The sequence below is a fragment of the Podarcis erhardii genome, assembly GCF_964252035.2.
Source record: "Podarcis erhardii genome assembly, chromosome: 12".
Taxonomy (NCBI): domain Eukaryota; kingdom Metazoa; phylum Chordata; class Lepidosauria; order Squamata; family Lacertidae; genus Podarcis; species Podarcis erhardii.
This window is the reverse complement of record NC_138513.1, coordinates 26,240,822-26,254,826: the sequence shown is the minus strand read 5'-3', so window position 1 is coordinate 26,254,826 and position 14,005 is coordinate 26,240,822. Positions and strand designations below refer to the sequence as shown.

The 14,005-nt window shown below is 41.2% G+C and overlaps 1 protein-coding gene across 4 annotated transcripts in view; it reads left to right on the top strand.

Annotated features, from left to right (window-relative positions):
• THSD7A (thrombospondin type 1 domain containing 7A) overlaps positions 1-14,005 on the top strand; it is a 230,684-nt gene that overhangs the window by 110,140 nt on the left and 106,539 nt on the right. For all 4 annotated transcript variants that reach the window (XM_081881830.1, XM_081881832.1, XM_081881829.1 and 1 more), the window contains one exon: positions 2,313-2,516. In XM_081881830.1, the coding sequence (XP_081737956.1) occupies positions 2,313-2,516 (204 nt within the window). The remainder of the gene's footprint in view (positions 1-2,312; positions 2,517-14,005) is intronic.

Below are 14,005 nucleotides of genomic sequence, written 5' to 3'. Positions count from 1 at the left end.
TTAAACACTTTAGTCAAGTTCACCTACAAAGCACGGGTGGGAAACTCTACACCAGAGGCAAGTAATCTGCCACCCTCAAGATGTTGCCAGACCACAGCTCCCATCATGCCTGACCATTGGGCCATTCTGCCTGGGGCTGATGGGAGTTGGAGCCCAACAACATCCAAAGGGCTACAGGTTCCGCACTCCTCCTTTCTACCAAAAAAGTTCATGGAGAGTGGAACAAAATCAGCCTCTCTTCTGTCTTACCTCCCCATCCCATCTAGCTTTTAAGTGTCCCGCAGGCCCAAGGCTGAGATACTGGAAGCGAACTGTGATGGGGATTGCTGGAAACCATAGAGTGGAGAGAAGGAAGCAGTCTTCTTCCTTCCCTGTGCTCTCCTTTTTCTCTAAAGAGTAGACTCTACCTATTTTATATGTGAATGGGACAAGCATCTGTTTAACATGCTGGCCCCAATTGTACCACCTTCATGCTGTTGTCCCTTCCTCTGACCTACCAGTTTTGCAATTTCTGATTCTTAGTCTGCACCTGCACCCCACATTATTGTTGCATCCTTTCCTTTCCTTTCCTTCTGTTGTTTCCAGGGTGATCTACCCCCACCAACCTGTCTGCTGAAATCAGATTTGCACAGGTTGCAGGGGCTGGAGTATGCAAGAAAAAAGCTCTAGGTTAGTCACCTCTGTTAGGAATGGGGAAGATGCAGGAGCCACAATGAGGACCCCTGAAAACCTGATGTAGATCTTATTAGCATGGCCCATTCCAAAATTTATCACAGTAATGGAGGCCAGATCCAGAAATATTTTAATCTTCTGACTAGTCAACAGTGAAAAGTCCCTTTCCAGGCATAACTGCTCACACACCCACATACAATCTTACCCTTCCCCACCTTCACATTTCAGCTTCATTTTGAACACAGCCATTGTACTGTAACTTTAAAATCTATTTTTTTCTTGAGGCACCTTGAGGCAAATAGTTGAAGAGAGACATAATTCATTTTACATTTACTTATTCTCTTTCTGTCTTTGCCTTCCTCTGTTTTGGTGGGCTCCTCTTGCCTTTGGATTTGGAAGCAAACTGACCTCTGGAGTTTACTTAAACCTTTTAAGAAACATTCTGCAGGAATTACAAACTCCCCCCCCCCTTTTTATTTGCTTGTTCCTATTTGCTACTTAATCAGTACAAACTCTCCCCTCTCTTCTTTCTCATCTTATATTTTTTAGGCTGCAGTCCTTTATTACCTCCCCGGGAGTAAGCTCTATTGGACTCAGTAGGGCTTACTTTTGAGTAGACATATATGGGATTGTAATGTACATCATTCTCTTTTATTGATAAATATGTATATTTGTCAGCTTTTTAAAAACCCCTCAAACACTTATAATTGTGATCCTTCTCTTTCTCTTACCTATATTTCGTGTTTCTGCTTCTCCTACACTTTTATTCCATTCTGTTTCTTTTCCTTCAGATTCAGTTATTCTTTTTTTAATGGCCCACATTTGCCTCAGAGCTGCCTCACAAAAAGCTAAATATATTCCAAGAACTAAGAGCTGAAGCCTGGCTACACCTTGAACTGAGCGCTGAAGATCAAGGTTTTATGCCATGCCTGCTCTTCAGTCAGAATTGCACTTTTCTGGATTTTTGGGTCATCAGAGACTTACTTGAGCAGCTTTTCTCCTCAGAGGTAGAGGATTAAAGTTTAGAAAACAAAGGCAATCTGAATATATTTGTTTTATGGTTGATGCTGTCAAATACTAAATCACATTTCTGATGTCAGTATGTAAAAATATGGCAAAAAAGAATGAGGTGGGAAGAGCCTTTCCCCCACCCATACATTTTTAAAAATTAAACCTATAACTGCTTTCATGAGACAGGGAGGGCAAAGGTCAAACACACAGGTGACCAGCCTCACACATGAATTCTCTTCACATCCTCAAGTATATGAAAAGTATCTATATAAACAGAACAGGCAAATGTCAAGGGGTAACTCTAACATTATGCAACTTACCCAGCGGCTGCACTTGAAATGTGTTTTTCAGATTTATCTAACACACACACACACTAACACTAACACTTGAACACACAATGCAAAAGTCGGCAGTTCATTGGCAAGAGTTCCAAGACTTTCAAGGATTGGATATTTTGTTATTTCAGAGATGTTAATTACATAAAGTCTTGTATTGAGCAAACATGTCACAGCTGTCTTCAGGAAGCACTTGGCAAAAACCATACAGTTTAAAACGTGAATGGAAAACGATGATTATACCTTGGGCACTGAAATCGCTGTGATAATTGCTCCTTATTTCTCATACTCAAGGTTTCAAACTAAGGAAACGTCGCATTACAAATGAACCTACAGGAGGCACTGGCAACTGTCCTCATCTGCTTGAAGCCATCCCATGTGAAGAACCTTCTTGCTTTGATTGGAGGATAGTACGACTGGAAGACTGCATTCCAGACAATGAGAAGGAGTGTGGGCCTGGTACTCAGGTGCCACAGGTGGTCTGCATCAACAGTGATGGTAGGCTGATCTGCCCGTTTTCTGGGGTTTCTCATTCATTTATTCTGGGGAGTTGGTGTTTCACAGGGGAAAAAAGAAGGGAGGGGGAAGAAAAACCCCAGTCCTCTTGAGTTCCTATGATGGGCACTAGGATCCTGCGTGTACAGCAATGGAAATTTTATTTTTATTTTGGCTCGAGAAGCCAACTGTTCTCCCTCCAAATTGCAAGTGCTGGCCCATCATTGTGGTACCGTCCAGTAGTTCTACAACAAAATATAGAGGTCACCATGTTAGCTATCCCTGGAATAGACAAATGCTATGTTTTGAACTGTCTGCTGTTTTTTTTTAAAAAACGCAGATGGTATTGATAATAATAATAATAATAATAATAATAATAATAATAATAATAATTTATTATTTGTACCCCGCCCATCTGACTGGGTTTCCCCAGCCACTCTGGGCGGCTTCCATAGAACCAAAAAATACACTAAAATATCACACATTAAAAACTTCCCTGAACAGGGCTGCCTTAAGATGCCGTTTAGGGCTTTAAAGGTGAACACCAGCACCTTGAATTGTGCTCGGAAACGTACTGGGAGCCAATGTAGGTCTTTCAAGACCGGTGTTATGTGGTCTCGGCGGCCGCCCCCAGTCACCAGTCTAGCTGCCGCATTCTGGATTAGTTGTAGTTTCCGAGTCACCTTCAAAGGTAGCCCCACGTAGAGCGCATTGCAGTAGTCTAAGCGGGAGATAACTAGAGCATGCACCACTCTGGAGAGACAGTCCGCGGGCAGGTAGGGTCTCAGCCTGCGTACCAGGTGGAGTTGGTAGACAGCTGCCCTGGATACATATTGAATGGAAGAAGAGGAAATTGTTTGAAGAAAATGGGAGATAAAAACAACCAGCTGCACGCGTGGAATTCTGCACTCTGGTTGTAGTGTTCTGATTAAATAGTGGCTATAGATTCGAAGCAAAATTTACTATACATGTTCCAGCAATGGATGTACCATAGATCTTGTACTATCAGAAAGTAAAGACTGGGTTTGGATTAGTTCAAATCACAAACAGTTGGTGGGTTGCCAACATTCCTTTACATGTGTCAAATTTATGCTGATGGAACGGCAGTGTGAATGAGGGGTGGATGTGTGTAATTGTTGACAGGATGGTAGGGAGTTATCAGAAATGTGATGTGAACTCCCATGCTCATTCACTATCTGAGTTGCCATTTTTATCATGCATTTTGACAGGCTAATTTTCACTAGTGTGAAGTGTCAATGTTTTCAGTATTTCTTTAGAAGATGGAGGTGGAAATAGAATCGGTAAAAAAAGGAAAGGATAAGAATTTGCTTGGTAGATTGACTCAAATTTTCATTTCATTTTTTTTTTAGTTGAATAGAATTCAACTGGAAATTAATGTTTCCCTCTCTGTCCAAATGCAGATTAATACTAATCTGTGGGCTATTGTTCCTTTGGCAGGTTAATAATATCTTAAGAAACAAAGTGTGAGGGCATGAGTACATATTTTTTTAAAAAATCTACATGGGGCTGCCATTGAAATTGATGATGCTGGGTTGCACTACCCTCCTTCCTTTCATCATAGGAATAGGCTTGGGTTGGCTGTAACATGTGGTTCAGCCCTTTGAAGTTGGTTTGACGGGTCATGTTGCGGAACATTTCCATGGGCAAAGGAAATGCTATTGTATCATGGTTTGAAAGGGAAATAATTACATCATATTGATTTTTCACAATAATTGCTATATATGGGAACATGCGTGTATAACATAATAATTGCTATATGGCAATATGCATGAATGTCTTCTATTAAAAAGTTAATTTGAAGGAATAGAAAAAGTGGATGGGTGGAGAGATGCATATATACTCAGGGCTTTTTTTCAGCCAGAAACCAACTCAACAACTTAGGGTTGTCCGCCAAAAAAAAAGTGGGAGTTCCTGCACCTCTTTTTCTAGAAAAAAGAGCACTGTATATACTTGGATTTGCACAGCTATTTTCGCATATGCATCAACCAGGTGTAAAGGTAGGGAGTAGTTTTGTTAGTAATACTATAGTGTGCTCCAAACTGTCAATAAAATGTTTTTAAAAATGACAGTGCAAGTTGTGCGGCAGAGCCAGAGTCTTGTAAATGCTTCAGACAGATTGAAGCGAGAGGTCACCTGGTATGTGTTTAGCCGTTACACCAAATGTTATTTTGTAATTAAATTGGGCAGGGGGAATTGGAGTTGATTACTTGTGCACACAGAGCTGTATCTTGTCTTGCACTGTGACTCCAGATTTTGCTTTATAATTGAGTTGGGGCTCAACTGGGAAAACTAAGAATTAGAGTGTAAGCTTTATTTTCATGTAGCTAGCTGAGCGCATCATATGTCCTTTGCCTAACAACCCTGATTCTCCAAGGTGAGTTTTATTTGTATGCTGCATTTCCACAGTTCAAACCATGCTCAAGGCAGCTTGCAAAATGAAAATAAAAATACATAACTACAACATAATGAAAGTAGTCATAAACAATAAATAGCATATTTAAAAATACAAAAACAAACTGAACAATTTTCACACAAATCACAAGATCTAAAACAAAGATATAAACCCCCACTCCTACCAGCAGTAACTGCCCACTCCAATAACAGTCCCCAAACATCCTAGCCAAGAGTCTGTTCAGCAGCCTCAGCTATTGTAGCTGGAGTCAGTCAGGGCCCCTCCCTCCCAGGCCAGGTGGAAAAAGGCATGCAAGGCGACTAGTTGGAGCTCTCCAGGGTCTCTGGCAGAGGCAAGGCTTTCCCATGCCTTTCTACCTAATCCTTTTAAGTTTTTGATCTTTAACTTTTGCCCCTTCCTCGTATGGCCATGCACATCAGAGTGCGGCATACCTTTGCACCTGCAATAACATCAAATACAGCAAGAAAACACTTCCGCAGTGTGGGACTACACATAATAAACATGCAGCTTGCTATACAGCGTATACTCTTTGGGCAGTGTTCAACAATGTTGTAGCACAAGGACTTTGGGCTGTGCAACGGAAGTCACCATCTTCTCTCCCCTACACCCCCCTAGATTTTTTCTGGGGGCTCCCCCAACCCTCTGGAGCAGATAGGGCAGGGGGATCAGGGAGGCAAGCAGGGAGAGGAGAAGGAGGGGAAGTTTTGTTGCGCAAAGTGAAAGCCTTGCACTAGTCATGCAGTGGTGTCCAAACTATTTCCAAAGAGAGCCAGATTTGATGAAATGAAGGGCCATGGGGGCCAACCAAAGTTGTTGACCTTTTTTAGGATTGAAGTTGTTGATTTTTACCCCAAAGTTGTTGAGTTTTTTTAAGGATTGAACTGCCACAAGGGCCAGAATAAACCAACTGGCAGGCTGGATTAGCCCCCCCCCCATGGTCTTTGTACATGCCTGGGGAAGTACTTTTGTTAGACACCATTTGGTTATCTGGCAGCACCAGGCTTGTTGTAGTACATCATTTATAGGAAAATGTCTGCACAAATACTAGTGAAGAGTAGGCGATAAGTCTGCTCTCTGATGAACATCCACATTGGGCAGCAATGGAGATATCTTCCTAATTGTTCAGCCACATTACTACACGACGAGGTGATGGCTATAGCTGTCAAATGCTGTGTGTCTCAAACAACACTCACAGGCATGCCAACCCTTTAAGTCATAGCTTGTCTTGAGATTTCTCGGGGTTGCTTAATGGCAAAGCTCAAATCAAATTACACAGTCCCGAGCTTTCATTATAAAAGAGGACATTGTTAGCCCTTGAGATTTCCAAGGGAAGGATGATGCAGCTGACGAGGAGGCTATTAGGGCATTGCCTTTCTGCATGAAAGTGAGTTAACTGCCTTTCTCCTTCTCATCCTGCTGCATACAGTGTCTTCAGTATCATCTTTAGGAAATCCTGCGTTTCTGTGCATGGTTCAATGCAAAAAAAACCAAACCCAGGCATTTGAGAAGTTTGGTGAAGCTGGAGCTGAGAGAATGGGAAAGACATTGCAGAACCACCTGCCACGATTGCTTATTCTGCTGTGTTGGTGTGTCATGGTTGGCACCTCCTTCCTGCTTCTCTGACAAACTGTAGGATGACCAAAAGAAGGAGTTCAGCATTAGGGTCTCCCCATAGTTCTGATAGGTCACCAGATAGGGCAACAGCATTCAGGACTGTAGGCTCCTCGTTCTCTCCCAGCCAGTTTCTGACATGAGGCATTTTTAGGAAAAGTAGGGCAGTAGCCAAATGTTAGAGCACTTGCTCTCTATGCAGAAGGTCCCAGGTTCAATCCCTGGTGCCCCCAGGTAGGATGAGGAATGTCTCCCCTCCGAAACGCTACAGAGTGACTGCTAGTCCATGTGCACAGAACTGAGCTAGAAGAAGAAGAAGAAGAAGAAGAAGAAGAAGAAGAAGAAGAAGAAGAAGAAGAGTAGTTTGGATTTGATATCCCGCCTTTCACTCCTTTTAAAGAGTGTCAAAGCAGCTAACATTCTCCTTTCCCTTCCTCCCCCACAACAAACACTCTGTGAGGTGAGTGGGGCTGAGAGACTTCAGAGAAGTGTGACTGGCCCAAGGTCACCCAGCAGCTGCATGGGGAGGAGCGGGGAAGCGAACCCGGTTCACCAGATTACGAGTCCACCGCTTTTAACCACTATACCACTCTGGCTCTCCAGAGGGACCAAGGGTCTACTTACTTTATCAAACCTTTATTAGGCATTATGGAAATAAAACCTTAAAAGAGAAAATAACATATAAAAGCCTTAAAATATATATAAAAAGGCAGCAGTTTGCTAAATGCATATATATATATACATATAGAGTCAGTAGTTTTCCTTGTTAACCTGCTCCTTGGAGGACTGCTACCAAAAACTCGGCTACCCCCGCCGTTACCCTTTGGTCAACGTCGGATAGGTAGAATCCCACACATTCACCTTGCTGCGGTTCCAGACCACCCAAAAGAGGGGACAGCACGCGTTGACGGAGCGTACTGTACAATGGGCAATGAAGGAGAATATGCTCTACAGTGTCCGGGACATTCATAGAGCATCTGCAGAGTCTCTTGTTTCTAGGAATGTTTTGATATCTTCCCCTGACAAATGCTGAGGGAAAAACATTCAAACGGGCCAGCATAAAAGCCCTACGTTGGGCTGGGATTATTAGTTTAGTGACGTAATTGGCTCTGCTATCTAAGATATTTAATTCATAGAATATGGGGGAGCAAATTTTGTTTACAGCTGCCATAATATTTTGTCTCTCGACATCCTTTAGTCTAGTTAGGATATTATGGGAAATATATTGCTCATTAGAATTGTACAGGGGCTCCAGCTCGATGCCTAAAGATTCAATCTTTTTTTCGAGGTGCTGATACCATCTTGATTTATAGGAGTCTTTGAGCAAATCAGCGAGCAGACTTGATGGAGGGCAGCGAAAGTGGCAGCGTAACCAATACTTTATTGAGGTGGACCATGCCCAATATTCCATTGTGTGTATGCCTATTTCTGCACACATTGTTTCATATTTGATCGTAGCTGGGAGTCCAAGAATACGTCTCAGAAAGCTAGAGTGAATCTTTTTTAAATCATTGTTATATGCTTGGACCCATAGCGGGATTCCATAAAATATCTGGGATTGCACTTTTGTTTGAAATATCTGATTTGCCGCAGGAATAAATTGATTACCTTTCTGATAATGAAAACGGGCAACTGCTGATGAGATGCACTTTGCCTGTTTTATGGCATTTGTGCGATGGGTTGCCCACCCTAAATTGCTCTGGAATAAGATTCCCAGATACCTATAGATTTTCACTTGTTGGATTTCTTGCCCTCTTATTTTCCATTTCTCTAATTTCCAACCATTCGAGAAGACCAAAATTTTTGTCTTCTCATAGTTTATAGAGAGTTTGTTACATTCGCAATAGAGGATCAGTGAAGATATAAGACGTTTCAGACCCAAGCTCGTTAAGGATAGTAGGACAGCATCGTCTGCATATAGTAAGAGAGGAACTGGTTTCTGATTAAGTTTAGGGGCATGTGATTCTATTTTTTGAAGGTAATCTGGCAAGTCTGATAAAAATAAATTAAATAGAAAGGGGGCAAGAATACACCCTTGTTTTACCCCTTTCGAGATTGGGATGTCTGATGAAAGGTGACCTTTGATGTTAAGTTTGACTTGACAGGTATTGGAAGAGTGTAGATTTTGCATTAGAATCAATAGGCGCTGATCAATTTTTAATTCTGCGAGTTTCCTCCACAACTTTGGGCGGTTAATTGAGTCGAATGCACCACGAAAATCTACAAAAGCAGCGTATATCTTAGATTGCCTTTGGGATCTGTATTTTTCAACCAGATGCATAAGTATAAGACAGTGGTCTAGTGTGGAGCAACCTTTGGAGAAACCTATTTGTTCTTTCCCTGGTAAATTTAGATTTTTCATCCAGGTAAGGAGTTTAGATAAGAGGTGCTTAGCGTAGATTTTCCCTATCACTGATAGAAGGCTTATCGGTCTATAATTCCTTGGTTCTTTTGGGTCGCCATTTTTAAAGATTGGAATAATTATTGATCTTAGCCATGTCTCAGGTATGATCCCATATTTATCTATAAGCGTAAACAGTTGGGCTAAGGGTTCTGCCCACCAATCTATATAGGTCTTAAATAATTCTATTGGTAGACCGTCTGGCCCAGGAGATTTCCCCGATTTGAAATTTTTAACTATCTCTCTAATTTCCTCTTCCTCTACCCTTGGCCACTCCTGGAGTTTAATAATTTTATTTTTAGTGGTTTCATTTCCTTTAAGTTCACTGTGTAGATTGTTAAATACAGATGTAAAGTATTGGGACCATTTGGATTCTGCAATTGGTGGTAGAGTTAGTTGATTTTCGGCTTTCAATCCTCCATACACTAGGTTCCAGAACGCTTTGTTGTTTTTACTCTGAATTGAGTCAAATAATTGTAGCCATTTTTGGGTTGCGTATTTCTGTTTCTTTTCAGCCAGAATGTAATGATATTTTCTTTTTTCATCAAGATAAGAGGGCTCTAGTTTGGTGCGATTATTTTTAAATGTTTGGCGCAGTTTTCTTTTTAGCTGGAAACATTCATCATCAAACCAAGGGCTAGCGGTATGTTTAGGTACCCAAACTTTAGGTGGAGTACTAAGCTCTACAAACATTTGGAAGATTTCATTATAAATTTTCGGAATATCACTGTAGAAATTAGTGATCTTTAAGTTGGATAATACTTGTTTTCTCAGGTTGGCTGTAAGTTTTTGCCCCACTGCTACACTCATTTCCTGGGACCATTTTAATTGGGTCATTTGTTTGTATTGAGAAGGTTCTATGGTATTGTACTTAGTTATTTTGGTTTCGTCCTTTAGGTTAATAGACAACGATAATGGCTGATGGTCGCTTTCAGTGCGCGTTCCAATTTTGAAGTCCATGATCGAATTTATAATATTATAAGGGGACCAAGGGTCTGACGCGGCATGAGAGATAGCTTCATGCATTCCTAAATTTTGCTTCCTTTATCTGGTAATTTTAGGAGTGCTTTGACTGTATAGATGGAAATCCTTGCATACCTGAGAACGTGCTTCCTGTAGGGTGCAGTGCCTCACAAGTGAAGCAGTCTTTAGTTAAAGGGAATGTTCTTAGTAAAAATGGCACCATTCATTGACAAAGTACAAATAGGAAGTCTCCTTTTTGAAACCCTGGAGAGCCACTGTCTGTGTTGCTTTGAGCAATGGCCTCTGTATGCTCCTGTATAGCAATGGCGGAGGTTAGGGAGTTGTGCCTCCAAGCCCTTGCACGGTTTATAACTTCCCTTCTCTAACAACCATCTCTAGTGGTTTCAGATGACAGCCAGTGCAAAGGCTGGGGCTATGTGCAGACTGTCTGCTTGGACGTTCATTAAATACTTCGCATAATTGTCCCGTGCAGCGCTGCACAGCACCTAGCAGCTGTGAAAGAGAAGAGGGAGGCAGGTACAACAAGATGCATAAGTTCTCAGTTTGTGTGAAGGAAAGGATCTTGGCTTAAGACTCCTTCATCTCAGGTGGCTCCTCTTTAGCTCTCCCTTCCCACAGCTAGTTACACATACAACTTAACTCTGATTTAAACAGCCAGAGTTTAAAACCTAAACCTGAAACAACACATTATCAAAGACTCATAAGTACTTGAAGTGTCTGTGCATTTCTAGCCTCCTTTCCTGCCCCAGGGTTCTTTACTACACACTGCAAGAACCCAGTGTGTTTTACATCTCGTGGGAATGGGGTGCTGCTGTACGGTAACTTCATTGCTTTACTATCAACTAAGCCCATAAAGCAGATCAGTATCTCCTTTTTCCTGCTCTCTGCATCATTTAATGTGTTTGAAATATAATTAGCTGGGATATTATGTTTAAACCTGAGGTCTCTTATTTTACAATTAGGCTCAAATAGCAGTGTCTGTGGGGGGTGTTGTGTATAATTAGGGATGAGCATGTCTATTCAATTTGTTGTAAAGAGAGGAGCCATTACAGCCATTCAGACAATACCGGGATAATAGATTTATCCTCCAGCGTTTCTGCCAGAGGCTTGTGATTGTCATTGCCTTTCCACAGTGCATGGCAGTAATCAGAATTTTAATTCAAGCTGGAGGGGAAGACCTGACACTTAGTACCCTAAGTTGTCATTGTCTAGAATATAATATACTCCTGTGCATTTTATTATTGTTGCTATTATTAAAAAAAAGCAGAACTTCTCTCCTCTTTGCTGACAAGGAAGTGCTGGGGATTTCTTTTTTAACTTGACTGCTCAGCCTTTAAATTTAGAGCAGCTGCAGTTAAAAAGAAGAAGAAAAAGCAATTCCCCCCGCTGCAAAATTAGATCAACGCCGATCATAATTCCTATCGCATGGATTAGTTGGCTAAAGGTCTCAGGTGATGGGTAAAGACTTTTCCATGCTGCAGATTAACCTTTGTGAACGGCAAAGGTACAACAAATGTAAAATGTGCATACAGAGATTAAGCAGCATTATTGTAGGGGTTCCTTTTTGCCCTGAAATGTTTTAGGTATTTCATTTTGAGATGGCTTAGTGGCAGTGCAAGGGGCCATCTTGACTGCTGTGATAAGTGTAGTGCTTCTGTATCCACTCTGCTCAGAAACAGTACAGAAACTGCAACCTCTCCCCACCTGCCATAAGCATTTCTCTGACTGAAATAATGCAGTGAAAGATTCTGTATTAACATTGCTGAGGAATACATAAATGTAGTAACCTAGGAAAAGAATAGTTGCTTATCTTAATTCCCCACCTCACAAGATGGGGATACCAGGACCATCATATAGTACAACAGTGGCAGTTTATATTGCTGCAGGATTCATAGCGCAACTTCTCCCACCACATTATTATTATTATTATTATTATTATTATTATTATTATTATTATTATTAAGATGCCACTTTTCCAGCTGACAATGTTTGGCAGTATTATAAATCGAGCTCCATTCTCCCTAGAAGTTATTCTCTGAGTCAGACTAGCTTTATGCAGATGTTGAGCTATGTGAAATCAGTGTATATAGGTGAGAGACAGAAATTTCCTCCCTCAGCCTTTGCACATTCCATGAACATCCTTCACAGATCCCCTAAACACACAAACTGTAGGCACATATGCTGAGCTGCCTGCTCAAAAAAAACCTAGCTTTTATCAATTCATGTGTACTGGTTGTATCATTCGCAGCAGGGACGGGCAACTTGTGGCCCTCCAGATGTTGTTGGATTCCAACTCATATCAGCCCCAGCCATCATGGCCAAGGTTGAGTGGGACTCCAGTATCTGGAGGGCCACAGGTTCCCCACCCTTTATGTGGCGCCTTTGCAGACGTTACAGTGAATGAGGACCTTCTTATCCATCTTCTGTCCCTTCAACCTCCACTTCATGCAGCCTGCTAGGGGGAATAGAGGAAGGAAAGTAGCTCAGTGGTAGGAACACATGACTTTGTATGTAGAAGGCCACAGGTTCAATCCCTGCAATCTCTAGGTAGGATGGGAAAGATTCCTGGAAAGCTACTGTGAAATGAGTGTAGACAATATTGCTCTAGAATGGACTTCATGTTCCTTGCTGCTGAGATCCTGCTCCCCTTTCCCCATTTGTGTTCTCTATATGGCTTTTAAACCTCTACCTCTACCTAGGGTTAAATGAGATTTTGCACATGTGTTCAGCAGACCAAGTGTCCAAAGCTAATTGCTTTAGAGACAAGTACACAGAAAGTTTTGATCTGGTTCTCTGTAGAACTCTCACTGATTGCTCCACATTGAATAACCAAGCAGCCAACCATTTGGCTATCATCACCTCTACTGGGATCAATTCTCTTACTTAAAATATTTTTTATAAGCATAGAAAATAATACAAAATACTTAAATTACATATCTGCTTAAGTATGTGGAGAGGTATGCATACATTTCCCTAATTGTGATTGTTGTCCCCTCTCCAGTTCCAAATCCCCTTCCCTTGTTCCTCTGTATGGTTTGCTTGTTTCTCCATGGGGCAGTTAGTTTTCCAAGTGACTCTGCTATAGTTGCAGATGAAACGGATTCCTGTGGACTATATGATAAGGTGCACATGCATCAAGTGTGCATCATTACAACATTACAAGCTGGGACAGAACTACTGTACAACAGATGACCTGTTTCTGAATGTTTACGGAGAAAGCTTGTGAATATCAAACTGGTTTCTAATCAACCCTGTGGGAGTTTACCCACCACTATTTTAAACAAGACAGACAGAAACCAAGGATGGGAAAGCAATGATGTGGGAGGAAGGCAGTGCAAGACTGTCAAAAGCGATTTGACTATACCCATGACCTGTCTTCTTTGATGGCCCTTTTGCTAACGTAAATGGTATTAAGCCTTGGAAATACTGTGCTGATGGATGAATGATATTTTAAAAATCCATCTTATTAGCCTATTATTTCCTCTGTAAGCCTGTCATGTTCATTTCCTTCACTCAGCTCTTGCTCGCTTATTGACCTTTCTTTAATCTAGACCACAATTTTTGTTGAGTTCTTATTAGTGTGAAATAATTCTTTTACCTGCTATGGAATATCTAAATCCTCAAGAGAACATCAGCTTCCTCGGCAGCAAGTTTAAAGACCTGATATATGTGATTTCAGTATAATGAACATCCAACTGTTGGGCAGCTCACGATCCGAGGACTGCAGAATCTAAGACATAGTTCAACATCTTGACTGTAGAAACAATCAAAGCACCAGGAAGAGATTATCCATTTTATAAATTAATGCAAACAAGACAGGAGTTATAGGAAAGCTATTCAATAATGCGTACAAACTGTTTTCAGCTGAGCTGTTCATGAAACATAGCCCCCCTAACCATTTTGTTTCATTACAATGACTAACTTTGTTGAAACTCCAAGATTATTATTCTTTTGTTTCTTTATTTAACATTAATAAGTATGTTGTTTCATGGTGAAACAGAGTTTAGGTCCCAAAACCTAAAAGTCGATGCAATTAAAGAAGGCAGCATAGAGACAGGACAT